General features: G+C 33.3%; 2 protein-coding genes and 1 long non-coding RNA gene across 4 annotated transcripts; all 3 read right to left on the bottom strand.

Moving 5' to 3' along the window:
* Positions 1-270: 270 nt before the first annotated feature.
* LOC146907790 (uncharacterized) lies at positions 271-3873 on the bottom strand. Of its 2 annotated transcripts, XR_015019476.1 has the most exons (7): positions 3454-3873; positions 1551-1694; positions 1381-1463; positions 1068-1104; positions 764-833; positions 582-665; positions 271-506 (listed from the first exon to the last, which is right to left on the bottom strand). It is a non-coding gene; the product is annotated as an uncharacterized LOC146907790 (long non-coding RNA). The 2 variants fall into 2 exon arrangements; XR_015019475.1 differs by lacking the exon at positions 582-665.
* Positions 3874-7257: 3384 nt separating this feature from the next.
* Positions 7258-9540, bottom strand: LOC146907789 (F-box/kelch-repeat protein At3g23880-like). Its single transcript, XM_085729163.1, has 2 exons — positions 8479-9540; positions 7258-7374 (listed from the first exon to the last, which is right to left on the bottom strand). The coding sequence occupies exons 1-2, from the start codon at positions 9538-9540 to the stop codon at positions 7258-7260; spliced, it is 1179 nt and encodes a 392-aa protein (XP_085585289.1).
* Positions 9541-12689: 3149 nt separating this feature from the next.
* On the bottom strand, positions 12690-16780 carry LOC146907788 (uncharacterized). Its single transcript, XM_085723086.1, has 5 exons — positions 16339-16780; positions 14479-16120; positions 13713-14383; positions 13326-13614; positions 12690-13231 (listed from the first exon to the last, which is right to left on the bottom strand). The coding sequence occupies exons 1-5, from the start codon at positions 16512-16514 to the stop codon at positions 12917-12919; spliced, it is 3093 nt and encodes a 1030-aa protein (XP_085579212.1). The 5' UTR covers positions 16515-16780; the 3' UTR covers positions 12690-12916.
* Positions 16781-18513: the final 1733 nt, after the last annotated feature.

The following is an 18513-nucleotide window of genomic DNA, read 5'->3' as shown; positions in this document are numbered from 1 at the left end:
AACTATTTTGATTTTAAGTCAGACAAATTTGTCTGACTTAAAAATATTTTATTAAGTCAGGTCACCCCACTTAAAATATGTTTATTAAGTCGGATTATCCCACTTAAAAAGGCTCAAAAAGAATAAAAAAAATCACAGTTTTTAAGTCTATGCTGTGATCCCACCTTATACCCTGCTTAATTTTTTATTTTTAGTAGCTATTACTATTGTATATATGATTATAATATAGAATTTAACAAATTAATCTAAAATTTCATTCAAGACCACTAATATAAAATATCACTAGATCAAATTTCATACCAAACTGTAAACAAATTCGAAGTTACAAAATAATTCTTTAATACCATAAATCTAGACGTAAGCTAATAATTAATTGTCATTGTTTCAAAGCATGTTCATTGCTAGACATATAAATTACATCAAAGTCTTTCAAGAATCAAACTTGCACAGCGTTCTCGAACATTCATAATTTCATCATCAGGAAATGGATTTTTGCCTCCAAAAACCTGAAGAAAAAAAACATTAATTATAATATCATATTAACTTAAAAAAACAAATAATCTAAATATTCAATTACGCACCAGATCCCATGAATCAGTAATAGTAATACCAGTTGATACAATGTTCAACATATGTATCATGATATAATAGCAACACTCATGACACTACAATTGTCAAAAATATCAAATTATATTGAGTAAATATTACATATACAAGACTTATATTGCTATATGAATTTCTTCATGTATAATTTTTAACTTACTGTGGGAGTATTCCATGTTGGCTTTCTCGGATTTCTCAAACCACTCAAATTATTATATCCCGCAACAGCACTACAATAATAAAATATATTCATTAAAATTGTCTTGTAAAAAAATCAACTTGGGAATAACCCAAAATGAGTAAAAAGCCTTCACTAGTACAAAAAACATCATAATTAATTATTAACTCGTTAAAATGTTTGACTAGCTCAACAGTTACAGGATTATAAACTTATGTTTCTTTGGTAATATAAATTCAAAGGCTACATGCAAGTGTATCTTTCTGTGTATAACTTATTAACTTACCCATTTCATATTCCAGTGCTTGTAGAATCATTTCAACCTGATCAAAACAAAGCAATTAGAAAGCAACTAGAAGGTCTCCAATCTCCATATTACAGTTCTAAAGAAGGCATGTTACGAGGGGAAAAAATCATAGTAAAATAGAAATGATTACACTTTATCTTCCATTAATTTTTGTCTATATCAGTTATTACAAGAGGGTGCAAATGTGCAATTTACTTTGAGCCCAAGATAGTAAACAGAGAAAGGTTTAATGAAGAAGCAAGAAAGACACAACATATCCATCTGTATTAGGTACTAGGTAGCATATGCTTACCTTTTCAAAATCTTTAACAACATTAACCTCTAAAGAAGAATTGTTTTCATATTCCGACCACAGTTCTTGGATCTCGTCGTCAGCTTCAAATACCAAAAAAGAACGTCATCTCAAATAAAGTTGATGGGAAGCTCTGTCAGAACATAAAAGAAAAATATGTTTTGCAATACCTATCATCCCTCCACCAAGAACTTGACACATTTTGTTTAAAGCTTCCTGATCCATTCTCCCAAATTGTATAAACTCTTCCACTCCTCACTTATACTCTTTGCTAATGCGGTTAGCACTCATCCAACTTCAATCCATAATGACCACTGAAAATATATACACCCACAAGGATGAAATTAGGGTGCTTACTTGGTCTAAGTTAAAGAAGAAAGTAAGGGCATTCACATAGATCATGTAAATGGACCGAGTTAGTGCTATTACCTAAGTCATAGCAAAACTGAATATTAACACGAAATCAGACAAACCATAACTGTAGTATCAACAAATTCTATATAAAAAAAAACAAGGTCGTAGCTTCAGCCGTAAACGGTAGCACGACTGGAGGTCACACTATAGCAAAGACAATTGGGCTCACTGGAAGATTTCAAAGGTGACTACTGACTGGTGGTTTTTGAAAATGGGTCTCACTAGAGAAAGTGCAGCTGGTTGAATCAAAATTTCCTGGATGCAAAGAGAAACCCACTGACGTGAAAGAGAAGCAAGGGATGAATCACAATGAATGTGCACAGTAGGACAGAAATAGGACAAAAATGTTGACCAGATGAAAAGAGATAATAAGAGGTCACAGCAGAACCTAACCATAGCAGATCCTTGTAGAGGAGAGAAAAAATTCAACAAAAAAGGTCACGGAAAAATCATCCAGTAGCTGCAGTGGCAGCAGTAGGTGCTTAAGTGGAAGTTGTGCTAGGCAGAGGCGAAAACCAATGATATAATTGCAAATTAATATGATTTGCTAATTCAAATTCTCATCTATGATTCTAATCTTTATAATAAATACTAGGATTTGATTAGGATTGATAAGGCGACTTGGTGATTTTGGTGAGGAACATAGAAACTAGAGTGATAAAGAGGCCAAAGGTTCACCTTCCTCCACTAACAAGTTAGATACCGAACACGCCTTCAATCTAAGGTGTCGGTGCCACATAGATAAACTGTTTGTTTTAGATTGTTCCCGTTTCATAAATTGCTGAACTGAACAATCCATTTGGGAGGAATTGATTGGATTTAAAGTAATTAGCAGACAAATCTTGATGGATAGTGAACATAATAACAATCCTTCAAATTCAAACAGAATCAACTTTATCATACAAAGTAGAATGAAATAGTATTCTTCATTCCTCTGTTCAGGAGGACTAATTCCCGTGTACTACTATCAGAGACATTAAAATTTCATCAACGGTATAATGATAATGATGAAGGTTCTTAATTGTTGTGTTAACTTTGACTATTCCCAATTGTTGTCCTTCATCTTTATGGAATCAGATAGTATTTTCATGCTCTCATTACTCTAGGAGTAACTCTTTTGCTGCCTTGAATGACTTATATTCTCATGGTTAATTTTACTTTTACTGATAGTACTAGCATCTACTTCAATATTAAAGTTCTTCAATTCCCATTGCTATTATGTAAATTGTCCTGACTAGTTAGCAATGTCACCTATCGCAACATAGTGTGGTATAATAGTTCTTAGGCGTTGTGCAAGAACCTGTAACATTGTAGTTTTGACGAGCAGTGGCGCTAACAATCTAATAACTGCGGTAGTGGCCACGGTGAAAACCCGATTTAACCACAATTGATAGTTGTGCTAAAAAAAATCATTATTCACGGTGCTAATACCCAATCTAATTAATATTCTGTATTGTGTCCCAACAACCACTCTACCCCAACCCCTACCCTAAGCCCAAACTCACCTTCACTCTCCAAAAGCCTACCGCAAAAAATGATTCAGAATGTCTTAATTTCAACACCAACTTAGAACATTCACATTATAGATCGAATTTAGCTGCAATGGGATTTAAGCGAAATCAAAGATGAAAGCGAAGTTAACTGTGAAATCGAAGTTACCTTTGATCGACGGTGGTGAACCCAGAGGTTGAAAACGGAGGAGATGATTGGGCAACTGCAAAAACGCGTTGAGGCTAGGAGCTGTAACAGACGGCCGCGAAAAGAGAAACGCACGGCGAAGCTGGTTGAACGGTGAAGCTGATTGAACGGTCTTTGTAAGCTGATTGAACTATAGAATCGATGGTGAACTGAAGTGAACTTGCTTCAGAATCGTAGTGTTTGTAACGATTGGGGTGAACTTGCTTCAAAATCGACGATGGCGGTGGAGATGGTGAACTGAAGTGAGATTGGGTAGAACTAGAACGGTGGTTGATGGTGAACTAGAACGGTGGAGATGGTGAACTGAACTGAAGTGAGATGGTTTCACGGTGGTTGGCTTGTTTGAGAATTTGGCTTCTGATTTCTTAATTGTTTCACAATGGTCTCCAATTTTGTTTGGTTTTGATTTAAAGTTTAGTTTGTTTGTTTTTTTTTTTTAACAAAATTTGTTTTTTGTTACTTTGTATTTTGTTTAATTTTATCATTTTAAGTGGGGTAAAACAACTTAATATCTATTGAATTTTTTGTAAAAAAAAAAAAAACTATTGAATTTAAAAACTTTACCTTCGCTCATGATTTTAAGTCAGGTGGATAGTTGTCCACTTAAAATCTATGTGTCAATAACCTCCGCCTAAGTTTTTAAGTCAGGTGGATAGCTGCCCACTTAAAATCTCTGTGTCAATAGCCTCCGCACAGGATTTTAAGTCAGGTGGATAACTGCCCACTTAAAATCCCTGTGTCAATAAGTCTTTTTTGTACTAGTGAAAATACGTTCTCTGGGACGATCGACTGATACAGTTCAGACACTGACAGGCGGGATGTTACAATTTCTAAGATAAAAATACAAGGAATAACAACTGGGCTATTTATAGAATTCCTACTATGCTTGAGCTCGCCTCGCGAGCATAATTACTCGCCATGGCGAGTGCTGTTTCCTTCACCATTAAGATTCTGCCACGTCACCCTTGGAGGGTCAAACCGCCCTTACTCGCAACGGCGAGTAGCTCTGCTCGCCTCGCGAGCAAGAGGGTGCTTACAGCTTTTTGGCTTTGTTTTGATGCTCGCCACTGCGAGCTGCTGTGCTCGCCTCGTGAGCAATGCGGTACCTGCGGCCCTTTTGCACTTTTCTTGGCTCTTTCATCCTTGCTTAGTGTCTTGAGGTCAAATCCTGCGCAATTGGGTAAAGTAAGGCAATTAAAGCGTAATAAGGCAATTATCACTTTTATCTCGGCTTTTCCTTAAATAACTTGCAAAACAAGTAACAAAAGTGCTTAAAATATAACATGAAAGTATCACTTCCTAGCACTTATCAGTTGGGAAACATTGTAAACACCTTGGGTGAGTGAAAATCATTGAGGGTCTTGTTCATTGGTGAGATTGGGAAAATAGGTAGAAATTATGTTTCTTCTTTGTGAGCTTGTTGAAGCTAATTTCTTGTAACTCATTTGTATCTCTTTGTAAGAACTCATTGATAGTGGATTGAAGAGATCAATCTCTCCCCCAGAGTAGGTCAAGTTGGATTGAACTAGGTAAAAATTTCTTGGTGTGTTTTTTTTCTCTTCCCCCTTTATCTTTTGCTTTTGATTTTATTGAGCTTTTCACTTTGATTACTAGATTAGATCTAGGTGTTATTATTATTGTTGTTGCTTGTGTTTACCTTGTTATTGGTTACTACTTTCCTTTGCTCCACACATCATTGTTTGTATTGGTTTTATTTTGAGTCCGAATTCACAACACTAGTCATCTCTTTTGAGCTGCAATCACTTTGGAAAGTCACTGGTTTTGGAAGTAAGTGATGTTGAATTTAAATGGTTTTGGACCCTAATCATAATCCACATAACGGATAATAAGTATAAAATGATCGGATATATCCATTGGTTGCTCCCTTAACTTAATCTTTCACCACTCCAACTCCCATTGGTCGGTTTGACCCAAGTGAACTTTCACCCGTATAGTGCTAGATAAACTAATTCAAGAATATCTATAAAGAAATTTAATAGCCTCATCTCCTCTACTAACTCCCTCAACCAAACCTTTCTTCTCCTCCCTCACCCTTACTGAATTAAAATCCCTAATAGACCACCATAATTCATCCAATATACCTTTTTTCCACTAAAATATCCAAATTTTATAGAAGTAATGACTTATGGATTCTATAAAAATGGGAAAACACTGACAATTCAAATTTCCCAATTCTCCATCACTGGTTTCTAATCAAACTTTCCCAATTTCGTCAGCCACAATGGTTTTCAAAACAAGTTATGGCTTCTCAGTTCCATGTGAAGCATTTGAGGACCATATGAATATGAACACACTAGTACAAGTAACGGTTTCAAATCATATCCATGCTATAGTTCAAAAATTTACAATTATTAAGTGAAACACACATCACTCGGAAGTCATACGAATTAAATTACACTGCAATTGTTCTCGATTGACTGAGCATTTGAGCTGACAGTGATACCATATAACCAGATGCATACGTTGAATGCACTAGGAGAATTACAGTCAAATCAGCATAGTTACAAAATAATTTAAACTATGCAAGAAATAATCCAATAAGAGAAAGTCTAAATGTACAAAAGAAATTATTTCTTGAGGCAAAAAGAAGCATTATGGGCTTGTATATGTATACAGACGAAAATAAAGGATTAAAGGATTGAACTCCATTCAAATGATTCTCTACATACAATTAGTCATGGACAACTCCAGGCACTGTTAATCCCTAGAACCCTAGCAACCTAAGATGCTATATACATACGTTGATAAAGGATTAAAGAAACAGTTGCGCAGAAAGATTTTTCCATAATTTATCCCGAAGCCTTACATGTCCTTAAAGGAAGGCCTAAATTTTTCAACTTTGGGATAGGGTGGAAAAAACGGCAGGTGATGGCTATAAGTTTTCGATTATATTATGTATTTTCACTTTGTGAAATTGTCACGACGTATTTTCTCACGAGCTTTAGAATTTTCTTTAAAGACATGCTCAAACTCAAATTAAGTCCTATATTTTTTTGTTACCAAGGTACATCAAGTAATAAATTTCATTCTAATAATGGTAACTAACCTGGAGTCTGAATTGAAAAATATAACTTATGCAATCATTTAATTTGAGCATTTAATCGAGCTATATTATAGAGAGCATTGTCGGATCAAGAGCTTGAGTCAGGAAACTTTGTAGGACAAATTCAGATCAAGAGCTTATCGACAACTGTGATGAAACCGAAGAACAGTCGTGAAATCACACCAGCCGCAAAATTAACTCTTGAGAACAACAAAACAGAGTGGTTGATGTATAAAATTTAGAAGGCAGATCAGTACTATAACTATATATGAATTGAAGACCATGTAACATTTAAGCAAAACAAAAATCTCTGCTCAGTTTAAAACAGTCACAATCGTAATTCATGTACACAAACTCAAATGAACAAAACCAAAATTGCATTAATTAGAGGAAAAGAATGAGATGAAATGAAATGAATCCTTATGGGAGATCCAAAAAAGGTGTGATATTATGAACTTCTAAAACATGAAAACATTAAATATTTGCATAATCTGATATATAAGTTTATATATCATATATAAAAAACAAAGTAATTCAAGATTCAAGTCATTAAAAAATTGGAAAAAATGTGGCTTCCTACAAAATATCATATAAGAAAATAGCGAAATGTAAATTACTATTTCCTACTTTCTATATTTAGATCCTAGAAAGAAATCTAACTGATTGTCTCATCCATCATCTCCTAACCAAGGTTGCTTAGCTTATCCGCGTGCTGTGATATCATATGATTTTCCTCTTCCTTTCTCCCTAGATTTTCCCACCTTAAGCTTCCATGTAACATCAATAGTGCTCAATGTGATTGGAGTTGGAGACAAAATCTAATATTCAAAAAATACCCATTAGACTAGAAGTGTAAAAGTGATACACTAAATAAAATGTAAACACAAACTCAAAAGGTAAAAATGAATTCATAATGTTCATAGGTGAATAATAAATATTCATATACATGTAAGAAAATACATATTTTTGCTACTAACACGATGACATAAACCTAATTCTAAACATAATGAGAGAATCACTTTGATTATTCAATGTATTATAAATTTTAAGTAAGAAAATCAATATAAATTTACTGATACATGTAATGGTATGACAGAGGTGATAAGAACCAGCAATATTGGGAGTACAAGGAAGGCTATAATTTTTCTTCAACATATTTCAATTCTGCATCTGAAAATTTGCTTCTATGGTATCATTAAATTTCTGTAATTAGTACTCAATTGGGTTTCAAATGCAGATATTTTCAAACAAGAATTAAAGAGTTTAACATGGTCAAGGTAAAACAAGAACATGCTTTAAGACTAATATGAATTCACTATAAAAATTCTCATTTATCTATGGATCAATAGATAAAATAAATCTAACCAAGTTTTTTGATGCATGTCACTTCCTAATTAACCATTTTCCCACTTCAATTTGGAGTAATGTACTGTCCTTACAAATCAAGTACTATTTAATTTCTCTTTTAAATTTTCTATGAGAATATTTCTCAGAAAATGAATTTCATTTTAGGAGAATCAAGTTCTGGCTAGTTACTTTTAAAAAAACTAATCTTCTATCTTATATAGTAGTAATAAATATAATAAACAAAACAAATTCAATAAATCTAGTAAGTTATCAAACCTATTTTATATAAAAATCAATGGCCAATGTATAATCAATTAGCAATTCAATCAACCTAAGGAATCTACAAAAAATTCCACACAATCTATTCATACATAATGAGAAGGATACAGACACAATGAACTAAAATAAACTCAAGAGAAACTCACTCTCAATCAACGAACTGAAACCAAACTTTCTACGTACTCCTTTGCCTCCAACCAAAGTATGCAGTTTCTAATTTTAATCCTCTCTGATGTTTTATTTTTTAAATTATAGATAAATGTATGGATGCCACATTCATCTGTTGCCAAAATCACCGAATCACCAGTTACATAAAAACACATCGGTTCAGACCAATTATCAATGTTACGAATTGGAAGATTCTGATAACTAATCTTAAATAATTGACTCCAAGAATCTTGAACCCCGTACTCCTTCATATGCCATAAAACAAATTCAGTTCTCTTGGAATCATAAGAAAAACAAATACCATCCATCAAAACACTAAGAACTGGCTGAGAAAATGGCACCTCATCAAAACCCAGAGGAGGAAGCAACTGCTTGTATGATTCCGTAGAAAGGTCAAGCGAAACAATCACAAATTCATATTGTTTTACATGAGTAACGGGCTTGTACGTAGCCAACCAATTAACAGTGCCACTCAAATGCACACCATCATTAAGTCGGCATCGGCGGCGTCTATAATGAACATCCAACAAATTAAGAGGAAAGACAGGAAAGCTTTGAATATTTCTCCAACAATTAGTGCCTAGACTGAACACTTTAACCTCACCTTGTTTCTTTTTAACACGAAACGCTACAACTTTATAAGTTCTTGTTGAAGCATCATAACCAAAAGTAAACTGAAAAAGGGACAAAGGAGTGCTGATATCCTTTCTAATTCTGCGTGGGGTGCTATAACATAACCCTAATTTTTTAGTTCTTTTTCTGGTGGCAGGGTTCAAAAAACGGAACCAATGCACAACTGTTCTTGTTCTTCTTATACAATGGAAAAGCAAGCAAAGCAATCCGTTACATGAACCAACGACTTTGCAGCGAACCTTCAAATGGTGGAATTTGTTGCTTTTAACGGTGATGGATGGATTCTGGAGTAAACAATGCACCGGGAAGGGTGTGACATTAAAACCTTTTCTGAGTCCATGCCAACATAATGTGAGGTGTGGGTTCTGTGACGACTTTTGATGATGCTTTTCGACGAAGGTTGGTGGGGAGATGAGATTGTTCCAAGACTTGCTCACACATTTGAGTTGCAGTATGGTTTTCACCTCAAGGAAGGATATGATTTCGGCGATGAGTTCGTCGGGAAGGAATGCATTGGATCGTTGACGGCGTCGCTTTTTAATCGGAGGGCTATCCATCATAGATAACATGGATGTTGAAGTTGGAAAAAACCCTAACACAACTCTATCAACGCAAGTCAGTTGTGCGACACAAGAATACAAAAGTATCTATATAATATAAATTTACGACCTTTTCTATGGAAGCCTCATAGAAACGTGACATGTGGCATCATAAAATCATTGAAACAATGCATTTGATAGTTGTGGTTGTAACGTGACATGTGGCATCATGAAAATAATGCATTTGATAATTGTTATTGTGATTAAATCAGTAAAGCCTTAAAAGGAATATTTCTCTAATGTAATCCTTTACATAATTGTGATTAATAATTTTTTAAATTTATTTGCTATTTTGATGATTTGGTCAATGATATGCATTAAAATTACTTATTTCCTTTGATTGCATCTTTTTCATCATGTCACTATTAACCTTATTTTACTATAAATATAGCCTCCGATTGTAAACATTTTTCACAAATATCGATCTTTTGGTTCTCGCAATTTTTATTTTTATTGCTCACTAATTTTTTCTTTCTTTTTTTAATAAAGAAATCCTGTGTATTTTTTTGTATTTTATTTTGTTTATTTTTTGTATTTTACGTTATTAGTTGGTTTTTTTTTTTGAAAGGACGTTAATAGTTGGTTGAAACTGTATACTAACATATTTTTTATTTGATTTTGGCAAGGGTTTTGCACGCATTGCATATGGCATAACGACAGCAGTTCAATTTTTATTCAAGTTTCATCTTCTATTTCAATTTATTTAATTTTTTTTTATATAATCTTTCATATGTTGGTAGTTTAATTTACATAGGTTTGTAAAACTATTTTTTTTTTATATAATCTTTCTATCATGAGTACTAGATTGTGGGTCTCCCTTAGTTGTTTTCACTTTCGTTTTAATATTTAGATAGATGCTAACTTATTATGTTTCAGAAAAGAAGAAAAATGCTAACTTTTTCGCTATTTGGTCACTTTGTTTTCATTTTAGCAAATTTACCAATAAATTTAAGACATTTGATTTTGTTATCTTTAGGTGTTTTCCTCGACAAATTTTATGATAGATCAGAAGAATGTATTATTGAATCAAGAATGTCAAGATGAACATCATATCTCAATATTATTATGGCCTATTTTTGTGTTCTATCACATACTCATTAACAAATTATATAATTCAAGAAAGTCAACATGAACTTAGATTTGGACTAATATTGTAATTAAGCCTAAATAAATTAAATTAGTATTAATATGTAATTGATCATGTTTCCATGTTTAAAATAAATATTAAGACGTAAATTAATTTCCAAAAAAACTAATAATTTTATACATTATTTTTTTGCTAATTTGTGGCATTGATTTTTCTTTGATTAAAAAAATAAAGGAGAGAACTAAATATGAATCTATCTTATTGGTGTTTTTTAACAATGAATATTTAAAAAATGAAGTTTATAGACCATTTTTTCAAAAACGCATGGAGTTGCAATTTTTTTATAAATTCATGGAGTTGCAATTTTTTTTTATTTATATCTATCTATATCTATATCTATCTATATACTATACATTTGTGAATTTTTCTCTAATGTGTTTATAGAAATGTTTAGCTCTTTAAAGCTTTTCTTCAGCACTATAAACCAAATCAAACAATGTCATGCATATCATGCATTTGACAATTAATGCAAATGATCTTATCTTTATTTTTATTTTCATAATAATATAATAATATGGTAAATTTTTAATATAGTAAATGATGTCATACATTTTTGGTATTCTATATTAAGAAACATTTTATGGTAAATCTCTCCTCACAATTTCGATTCCTGAATACCAAATCTCTCCTCACATTTTATGAACATCTTAATTGATATTTTAATGTTTTGATTATTGCCAAATAAAAACACAACTGTACAAATAATTCTTTAAAAAAAACGGCTTAATTGCACTTTTCCCCCCTATCTTTTCCCAATTGTGTGATTTTGCACCCCATTGTTTTAATTGGGCTATTTTGCACCCCATCCTTTTCCCCCTTTTTGGTTTGGAGGCCCCTTGGGTGTTTTGGTGATGATGTGGCCGTTTTTGATGACATGTCCGCAATTAATTCATGCCAAGTGTGTAAATCATATTTTTAAAAAACAAAAAATAAAATTTTAAGAATTAAAGAGAGGGAGTCACGTGATCTAAAATGTGAAATCCCTAATTTCTATCTTCTTCCCCATTCCTTCGACTCACTCATACTCCCTAATTGATAAAAACAATAAAATTTTGGGAATTAAAAAAAGGGAGTCTCTGCTCAAATCATACTCGATATTACTCGCTTCATTTGGGTTGTTATGTTGCGTGCTACATCTGAAATTCAGTCCTGTATCAGTAGCGTTTACATCTTGGTAGAAACACAATTTTCCAAGCGAATCAAGCAATTCAGTCCTTAAACAGTTTCATGTGGAGAGGCGTCATCGGCACATTCTTAATTTCAGCTGTGCTTTCAAAATTTGATCCTTTTTAATTATCTTCTTGAAGATTTATAGATTGACATAAAAGTTTGCACTGATGAGAAAGTTGAATGGAATAAACCAGTAATGCCTGTGTATAACGAATTCTGTTTGGACTGCAGCTTCACTAACAGTTTCCAGTCGGACAATACCGTTAAATGCCCCAAACAAAACAAGCAAAAAGTGACGCATCATCTGTAGATAATTGATGTAATATCTGAAAAATAACAGCAGCTGCAAAGTTATTGCCATGAGTTGCAGAAATTACAGTTTCAGATAAATCACTTAATCTCCAGATGTTTTGGCTACCGAGGCATCCGAAAAAACACATGTTAAGAACACAATGACTTTGATAATTAACACAATTGTTTTAAGCAAGTTTGCAATTTTCAAATTCCAGTTAAGGATGGCTTAATTGGGTTGTCTACGACAAAATACATTTGGTGAAGTTATGTCAGTTAGTAATTTGTATTACATCAAATTGTAGTTAAACTAATAACTTTTCAAATTCTATGATGTTTCTATGTTGTTAGATTCCTGCCAACTTTTCTTCTCAAGAGCACCCCTCAATAAAATATAGCATTAAAAAGACACAGTTCCTGTCATCAATCGGAAAATGTGATGCATATTTCAATGTGTTACTCAATTGGAACATTCTCTTTCAATAGAACAACACAAATATATCAAACAGTTTTGGAAATTAAAATTTGAAACATAGTACTTAGCCAAATATTGTTATGCCTTATAGCAATTACATCAAAATAAAACAAGAAAGTAGAGTACTTAGGCCAAACAGTTATGCATCATAGCAATTACATCAAAATAAAACATTATGGCTTCTTAAGTAGCACTTGCAAAATGGCTATATTAATAGCACTTCAAAAAGTGAAAAAAAAAAAAAAAACACTTCATTGGTTGACAGATTGCTGTGTTCCTAGTGTCTCACTTTGAGCTTTTCTCTTCCTTCCCCTTCTGGCACCCTTTTGTTGTGTAGCCTGTGACACAGATGCAGCCTGTTGATTTCCGGTTCCTGCTTGGCTCCTAGCTTGACTCTTAGCTTGCCTCATAGATGCAGTGCTTGGTCCAACATGTGTAACAGAAGCAGCTTGTCTAGCAGAAGTAGCTTGTCTAACAGGTGCAGATTGTGTAACATGTGCAGCTTGTGTAATTGGTGCAGCTTGATTTGTTCCTTGAGTCTCAGGATGTGTCACACAAGTATTTGTCTACAATTAAAGTTGACAAGTACAAAAATTCAGTTATGAAGACAATTCAGTTATATACCATAAAATTCAGTTATAAATGCTAAAAAAAATTCACCTTGTTTCCACCCTTTGGTATTTTTCTCTCTGCATCTGCTTTCCCCTTGCAGGTTCTTCTGTTGTGTCCTAATTCATTACACCTTTTGCATCTGACAGTTCCATCTACCTTCTTCAACCTTCTGCAGTTTGTAGGCTCATCATTTGTCTTTCTTCTGGCCTTCTTGGGTCTCCCTGGTGTCCTCCTAACATATGGAGGCTGAATGGGTAATGCATCAACAGTTGGCCATAATTTTGGTCCATTGTTAGGCAATATGATGTTGTTATAAGTTGCTATAAATGTGCTTTTCCTGTAACAAAGTGATATATAAACCAGACACAATATGTTAATTGACCTTAACACCAGATGAGCAAAATATAACCAAACACATTATTCAGGTGCACATACCTATACCAATGAGCAACATAATCCTCAGGAGCTTTTTCATTGAACCAAATACAACATATTGCATGAACACATGGAATACCAGTTAACTGCCACCTTCTACATGCACAAGTCTTTTCCATCAAGTTGACCACATACTGATCAACACCATTTGACACATCAAAAAATGAGTAATTCATATCTCCTGACCAATTAGGAGTCCAACCATCAGCTTCCTTTTTTAATGTCTCCAATCTCTTCTGAATTATAGGACATATATCCCCTTCGTATCTCAACATAAAATCTCTAAGTCTAACAATTCTGTTAGTCATGTAGAACTTAATCCCCTCAACGATTGAGATAATTGGTAAATCTCTATACTCTAAAATTGCCATGTTAAAAGCCTCACACATGTTATTTACCTGCAAATCACACTGAGTATGAGTACTATAATGTGCCCTGCTCCACATACCAGGTGGGTGTTTGGACATTTCCTCCCATGCTTCCTCATTGATCCTCTTCATACTTTCCATTGCCTTATCAAATTCAGGCACTGTGTTACATCTAGCAGCTCTCCATAAAGCTTCTTTCAATGCTTCACCAGGAAATCTCTTCCTAAAATTTCCATATAAGTGCTTCACACATAACCTGTGCTCAACATTTGCATCAATCTCCTTTAAAGTATCAACTAGTCCCTGGTGTTAAGAAATAAAAAACAACTTATTAATACAATCATAATTAACAATAATTAACAATTAAATAATTAAATAATCAAGTATGGATTAAGTACCTTCTGTTGGTCAGATATGAATGACCATTTCCTATATTGAATTTTGTTAAGATCCTCCAGAAGAAGGTTAGTAAACCATGACCATGAGTCCTTTGTTTCAGCCTCAACAATTGCAAAAGCTATGGGAATCATTTGATTGTTTCCATCTTTACCCACAGCAGTTAATAATTGACCCCCATATCTTCCTTTCAAGAAACAACCATCAAGACCAATCAAAGGTCTGCAGTGCCTCGCAAAGGCTATCTTACATGCATTGAAGCATACATACATCCTAGAAAATACTGGCCCATCCACACCTAATTTACTCTTGATTAAAACTGTGCTTCCTGGATTACTTCTTAACAACTCCTCTGCATAACTTCTTAGATGCTTGTACTGTTCCACCATACTTCCCTCAATCATCTCCAAAGCTTTTGTTTTTGCTCTATAAACCTGATATCTACTTAGCATCAAACCCCACCTAGTTTTGCACTCTGTTTGTAAAGCTTTAATGCGCATAGTAGGTGTGTGTCTAAGAATACTGATCAATTTCTTGGCTATGAGAGTAGGTTTTGCTTGTCTGTTCTTACCAGTTTTGTGACATTTATGTATAGGATCTAAGCTAACCACCTGAAAGTAAGTCTTGTGAGTAGACTTAATAACTCTCATGTAAAATGGACAAGTTTCAGTACACTTAACAACAATTCTAGCCTTCTCATTTTTGTTTAAATACACATTCTTCCTAGATTTCAAGCCATATTCTTTCACAGCAGTTCTAACAATATCAGCAGAAGTAAATATCTGACCTAACTGAAATGTCACAGGCTCATCACCATCAGGAAGTTTGAACTTTGGGTATTTCTTCTTACTACCATCTTCACTTACTTCATCTGGTGTGTCTAAATCTTCACTGTCACCATCTTCATCAACAAAGTCTTCAATAGTAGTTGGGATTAGATTTCTTGATGCAATATTAGCCCCATCCTCTATAGATCCACCATCAACAACAACTATTTTACCCTCCTTGACATGATTCACTGTCTCTTCTGGCAGTATCTCAGTCCAAGCCCAATTTTCATCAAAATCACTATCCTCAAATTCAGATCCAGATCCAAGGTCAGAACCTACATCAACTTCTTCACCAGCATCATCACCAGATTCACTAAAGTCATCACCTACATCATAATCATCATAACCAGATTCACTAAACTCATCACCACCCTCATCACCCTCACTACCCTTGTTTATCTCATCACCCTCAGTATCAATGTTTTCCTCATTACCATCAGTACATATCAGCATAAGGGGACCAGGTGTCTCATTTCTAATGGTGGGTGTGGACTGGTTATGATCAGGTGTTTCCAAATACACATCAGCATATTTAATGCCCTTATGGACCCTCACAAACTCATGGACATCTTTGTCACAGCCCAACTGTCTAAGCCCACCAGCTAGGCCTTTTCCTGGGAGTACATACCAAAACTTAGTTGATTCAGGATATCCTATCAGTGTTACAAATTTGGCCAAATCTAATGTGTTAATCTCATCCATGTCCCAAGTACCATCAGGTTCAAATATTTCACCATTTAAATATGCAGGTAGCGGGTCAGAGGTGAATGTTCCTTTGTGGTGGAATCTAATCTTTATCATATTGACAGATGGCCTAGTTGTATTGAAAAAAGAACAACAAAAATAACAGTAAACAATAGTAAACAAGACAAATATAGTAAACAAGACAAATATAGTAAACAATTACTAAAGCTATTGTTCACCAACCAACGAAAACAATAAAAAAACCCTACTTTTTTTTTATCAAAAAAAGCAACTTTTTTTTTTCAAAAAAAAAACCATACTTTTACAGTAAAGCATAAATAGACTTACTCCTCAAAACCTTGACATTTCTGCGCGTTTCCATCACTCCTCTTCTTCGCCATGGTTTCATTCTCCTGCGCGTTTCCATCAAAGTTTGTTGTTGTTTCCTTCTTCTGCGCCTTTCCACGTTCAATGCTTGTCATTGTTTCCTTCTTCTTCGCCTTTCCACTGTTGTTCTTCGCCATGGAGATTTGGTGTTTGTTTTTCGATCAGAAAGTGATGATTAGGGTTTAGATGATTTCTGGAATCAAAAGAACCGACAGATTCGTTTACAGGAATCAAAACGGGATTGATTGGTTTAGCTGATTAGGTTTTCGATTTGGGATTAGACGGAATCGGATTTGCAATGAGTTCCATTGGAGAAGATGAGAAGTTAGTGATCTGATGAATTGGGGGTGTGTTATGAAATTTGTGAGGGTATACAAATGAGATCACGTGACTCCCTCTCTTTAATTCTTAAAATTTTATTTTTTGTTTTTAAAAAATATGATTTACACACTTGGCATGAATTAATTGCGGACATGTAATCAAAAACGGCCACATCATCACCAAAACACCCAAGGGGCCTCCAAACCAAAAAGGGGGAAAAGGATGGGGTGTAAAATAGCCCAATTAAAACAATGGGGTGCAAAATCACACAATTAGGAAAAGATAGGGGGGAAAAGTGCAATTAAGCCAAAAAAAACTGTAGAAATAATTGTGTGTGCGACATTTTTTGGATACTAACCATGGTGTATACATGGAATCTCTATCTTTATATAATACAAAAGGATACATCTATGAGCGATAGTACACATGGCATCTCAATTTCCACTCTAGCATTTATTACTTCATCAACAAATGTGTCCATTTCACATTTCACATACAAAATGCCTTAATAATGTTGATTTTGATTACATTTATTTAAAGATGTAATTGTTATATATATTTCAAACGAACATTATTATATTGGCACTGTAATTTAAATTTTATAAAGATTAAAACCAAAAAATGTTAGACTGCTTTTACATATTCAACCAAACTAAAAAGTTATTTGTTCTTATTCGACTCTAATGTCGACTCTGTATGACCAATCAATTTTAAATATTAGTTGGCTGATACTTTTTTTAATTACTCAAAAATAACTTAATTATTGTATTTTTTTTGTGATTTTTTTTTTAATTTATGAAAATAACATTCTACATAGATAAGAAAAATTGTTTTAACGTAGTAAACCAAACCCGACAAATGAGTAGCAATTAGTGGTACCATATTTTTTTTTATTTACTGAAAAATGGACAACAAATATGATGCCCAAAAAAAGTATTTCAATCACATTGTTTGGGAGAAATGTCGACATTGAGTGATCAAAATTAAGCTACAATTCTTCAAAAAAAAATTAGGCTATAGTTATCTCCGTTTTTTGAACAAACTCTACGTATTGGTGCAATCGAATAAGAATTAATGTTTTGAAGGAATCAAGATATTAACGTGTTCTTTATTCTTTATAATAGGAAGTCGTAGCGCCATATATTAAGGAATCAGAATTGTTAATTAAAAATAATTAATTTTGTCAGAGGATTGCAATCAAATTGCATTAGTAAAGTACTCCATATGTGCATGAATAGGCAATAAAAAATCTTTCAAAAAAAAAAGGCAATAAAAAATTATTGCAATAAAAAAGACTAATCGGCAATCACGATTTCAATTCGGTAACACAAGCATATCTTTTTTGGTAACGCCTACATGTCTATTTTTTTAAAACTTGCTTTTATTGTTATACGCATTATGAATACAATATGGAAAAAAAAAGTTTGATAAGAATGCAATAACTTATTCATTTGTATTTAAAAATGGTTATCATCTTTTATACATTTATTTTTCATTTTTCATGAGCGTATATTTTCGACGTAATATATAATTTGAATGTTACTAATATATAATTTTGTGAACATGAAGCAATGTAACAACCAAATTATATGGGTTACTGAATGAGTACATATTACTTTTTTTTAATAACTTTTTTTTATCAAAGTTAAACGTTTTTTTTTCTCTATAAGAAATGATTTTCAAAGTATTTAAAGAAAAAAATATATTATAACATTTGTATATTTGGAAGAAAAAAATCCTTTGATAAGAATACAATATAATACTCAATGGTACACTTTTTGTTTGCTAACATGTTTTTCTTTGACTAATTTACTC

Source organism: Medicago sativa, chromosome 7 (genome assembly GCF_051527215.1).
Source record: "Medicago sativa cultivar Bolivia chromosome 7, Bolivia_mono, whole genome shotgun sequence".
Classification (NCBI taxonomy): Eukaryota; Viridiplantae; Streptophyta; class Magnoliopsida; order Fabales; family Fabaceae; genus Medicago; species Medicago sativa.
The sequence above is the reverse complement of the archived record's forward strand: the minus strand, read 5'-3'. Positions and strand labels throughout refer to the sequence as shown.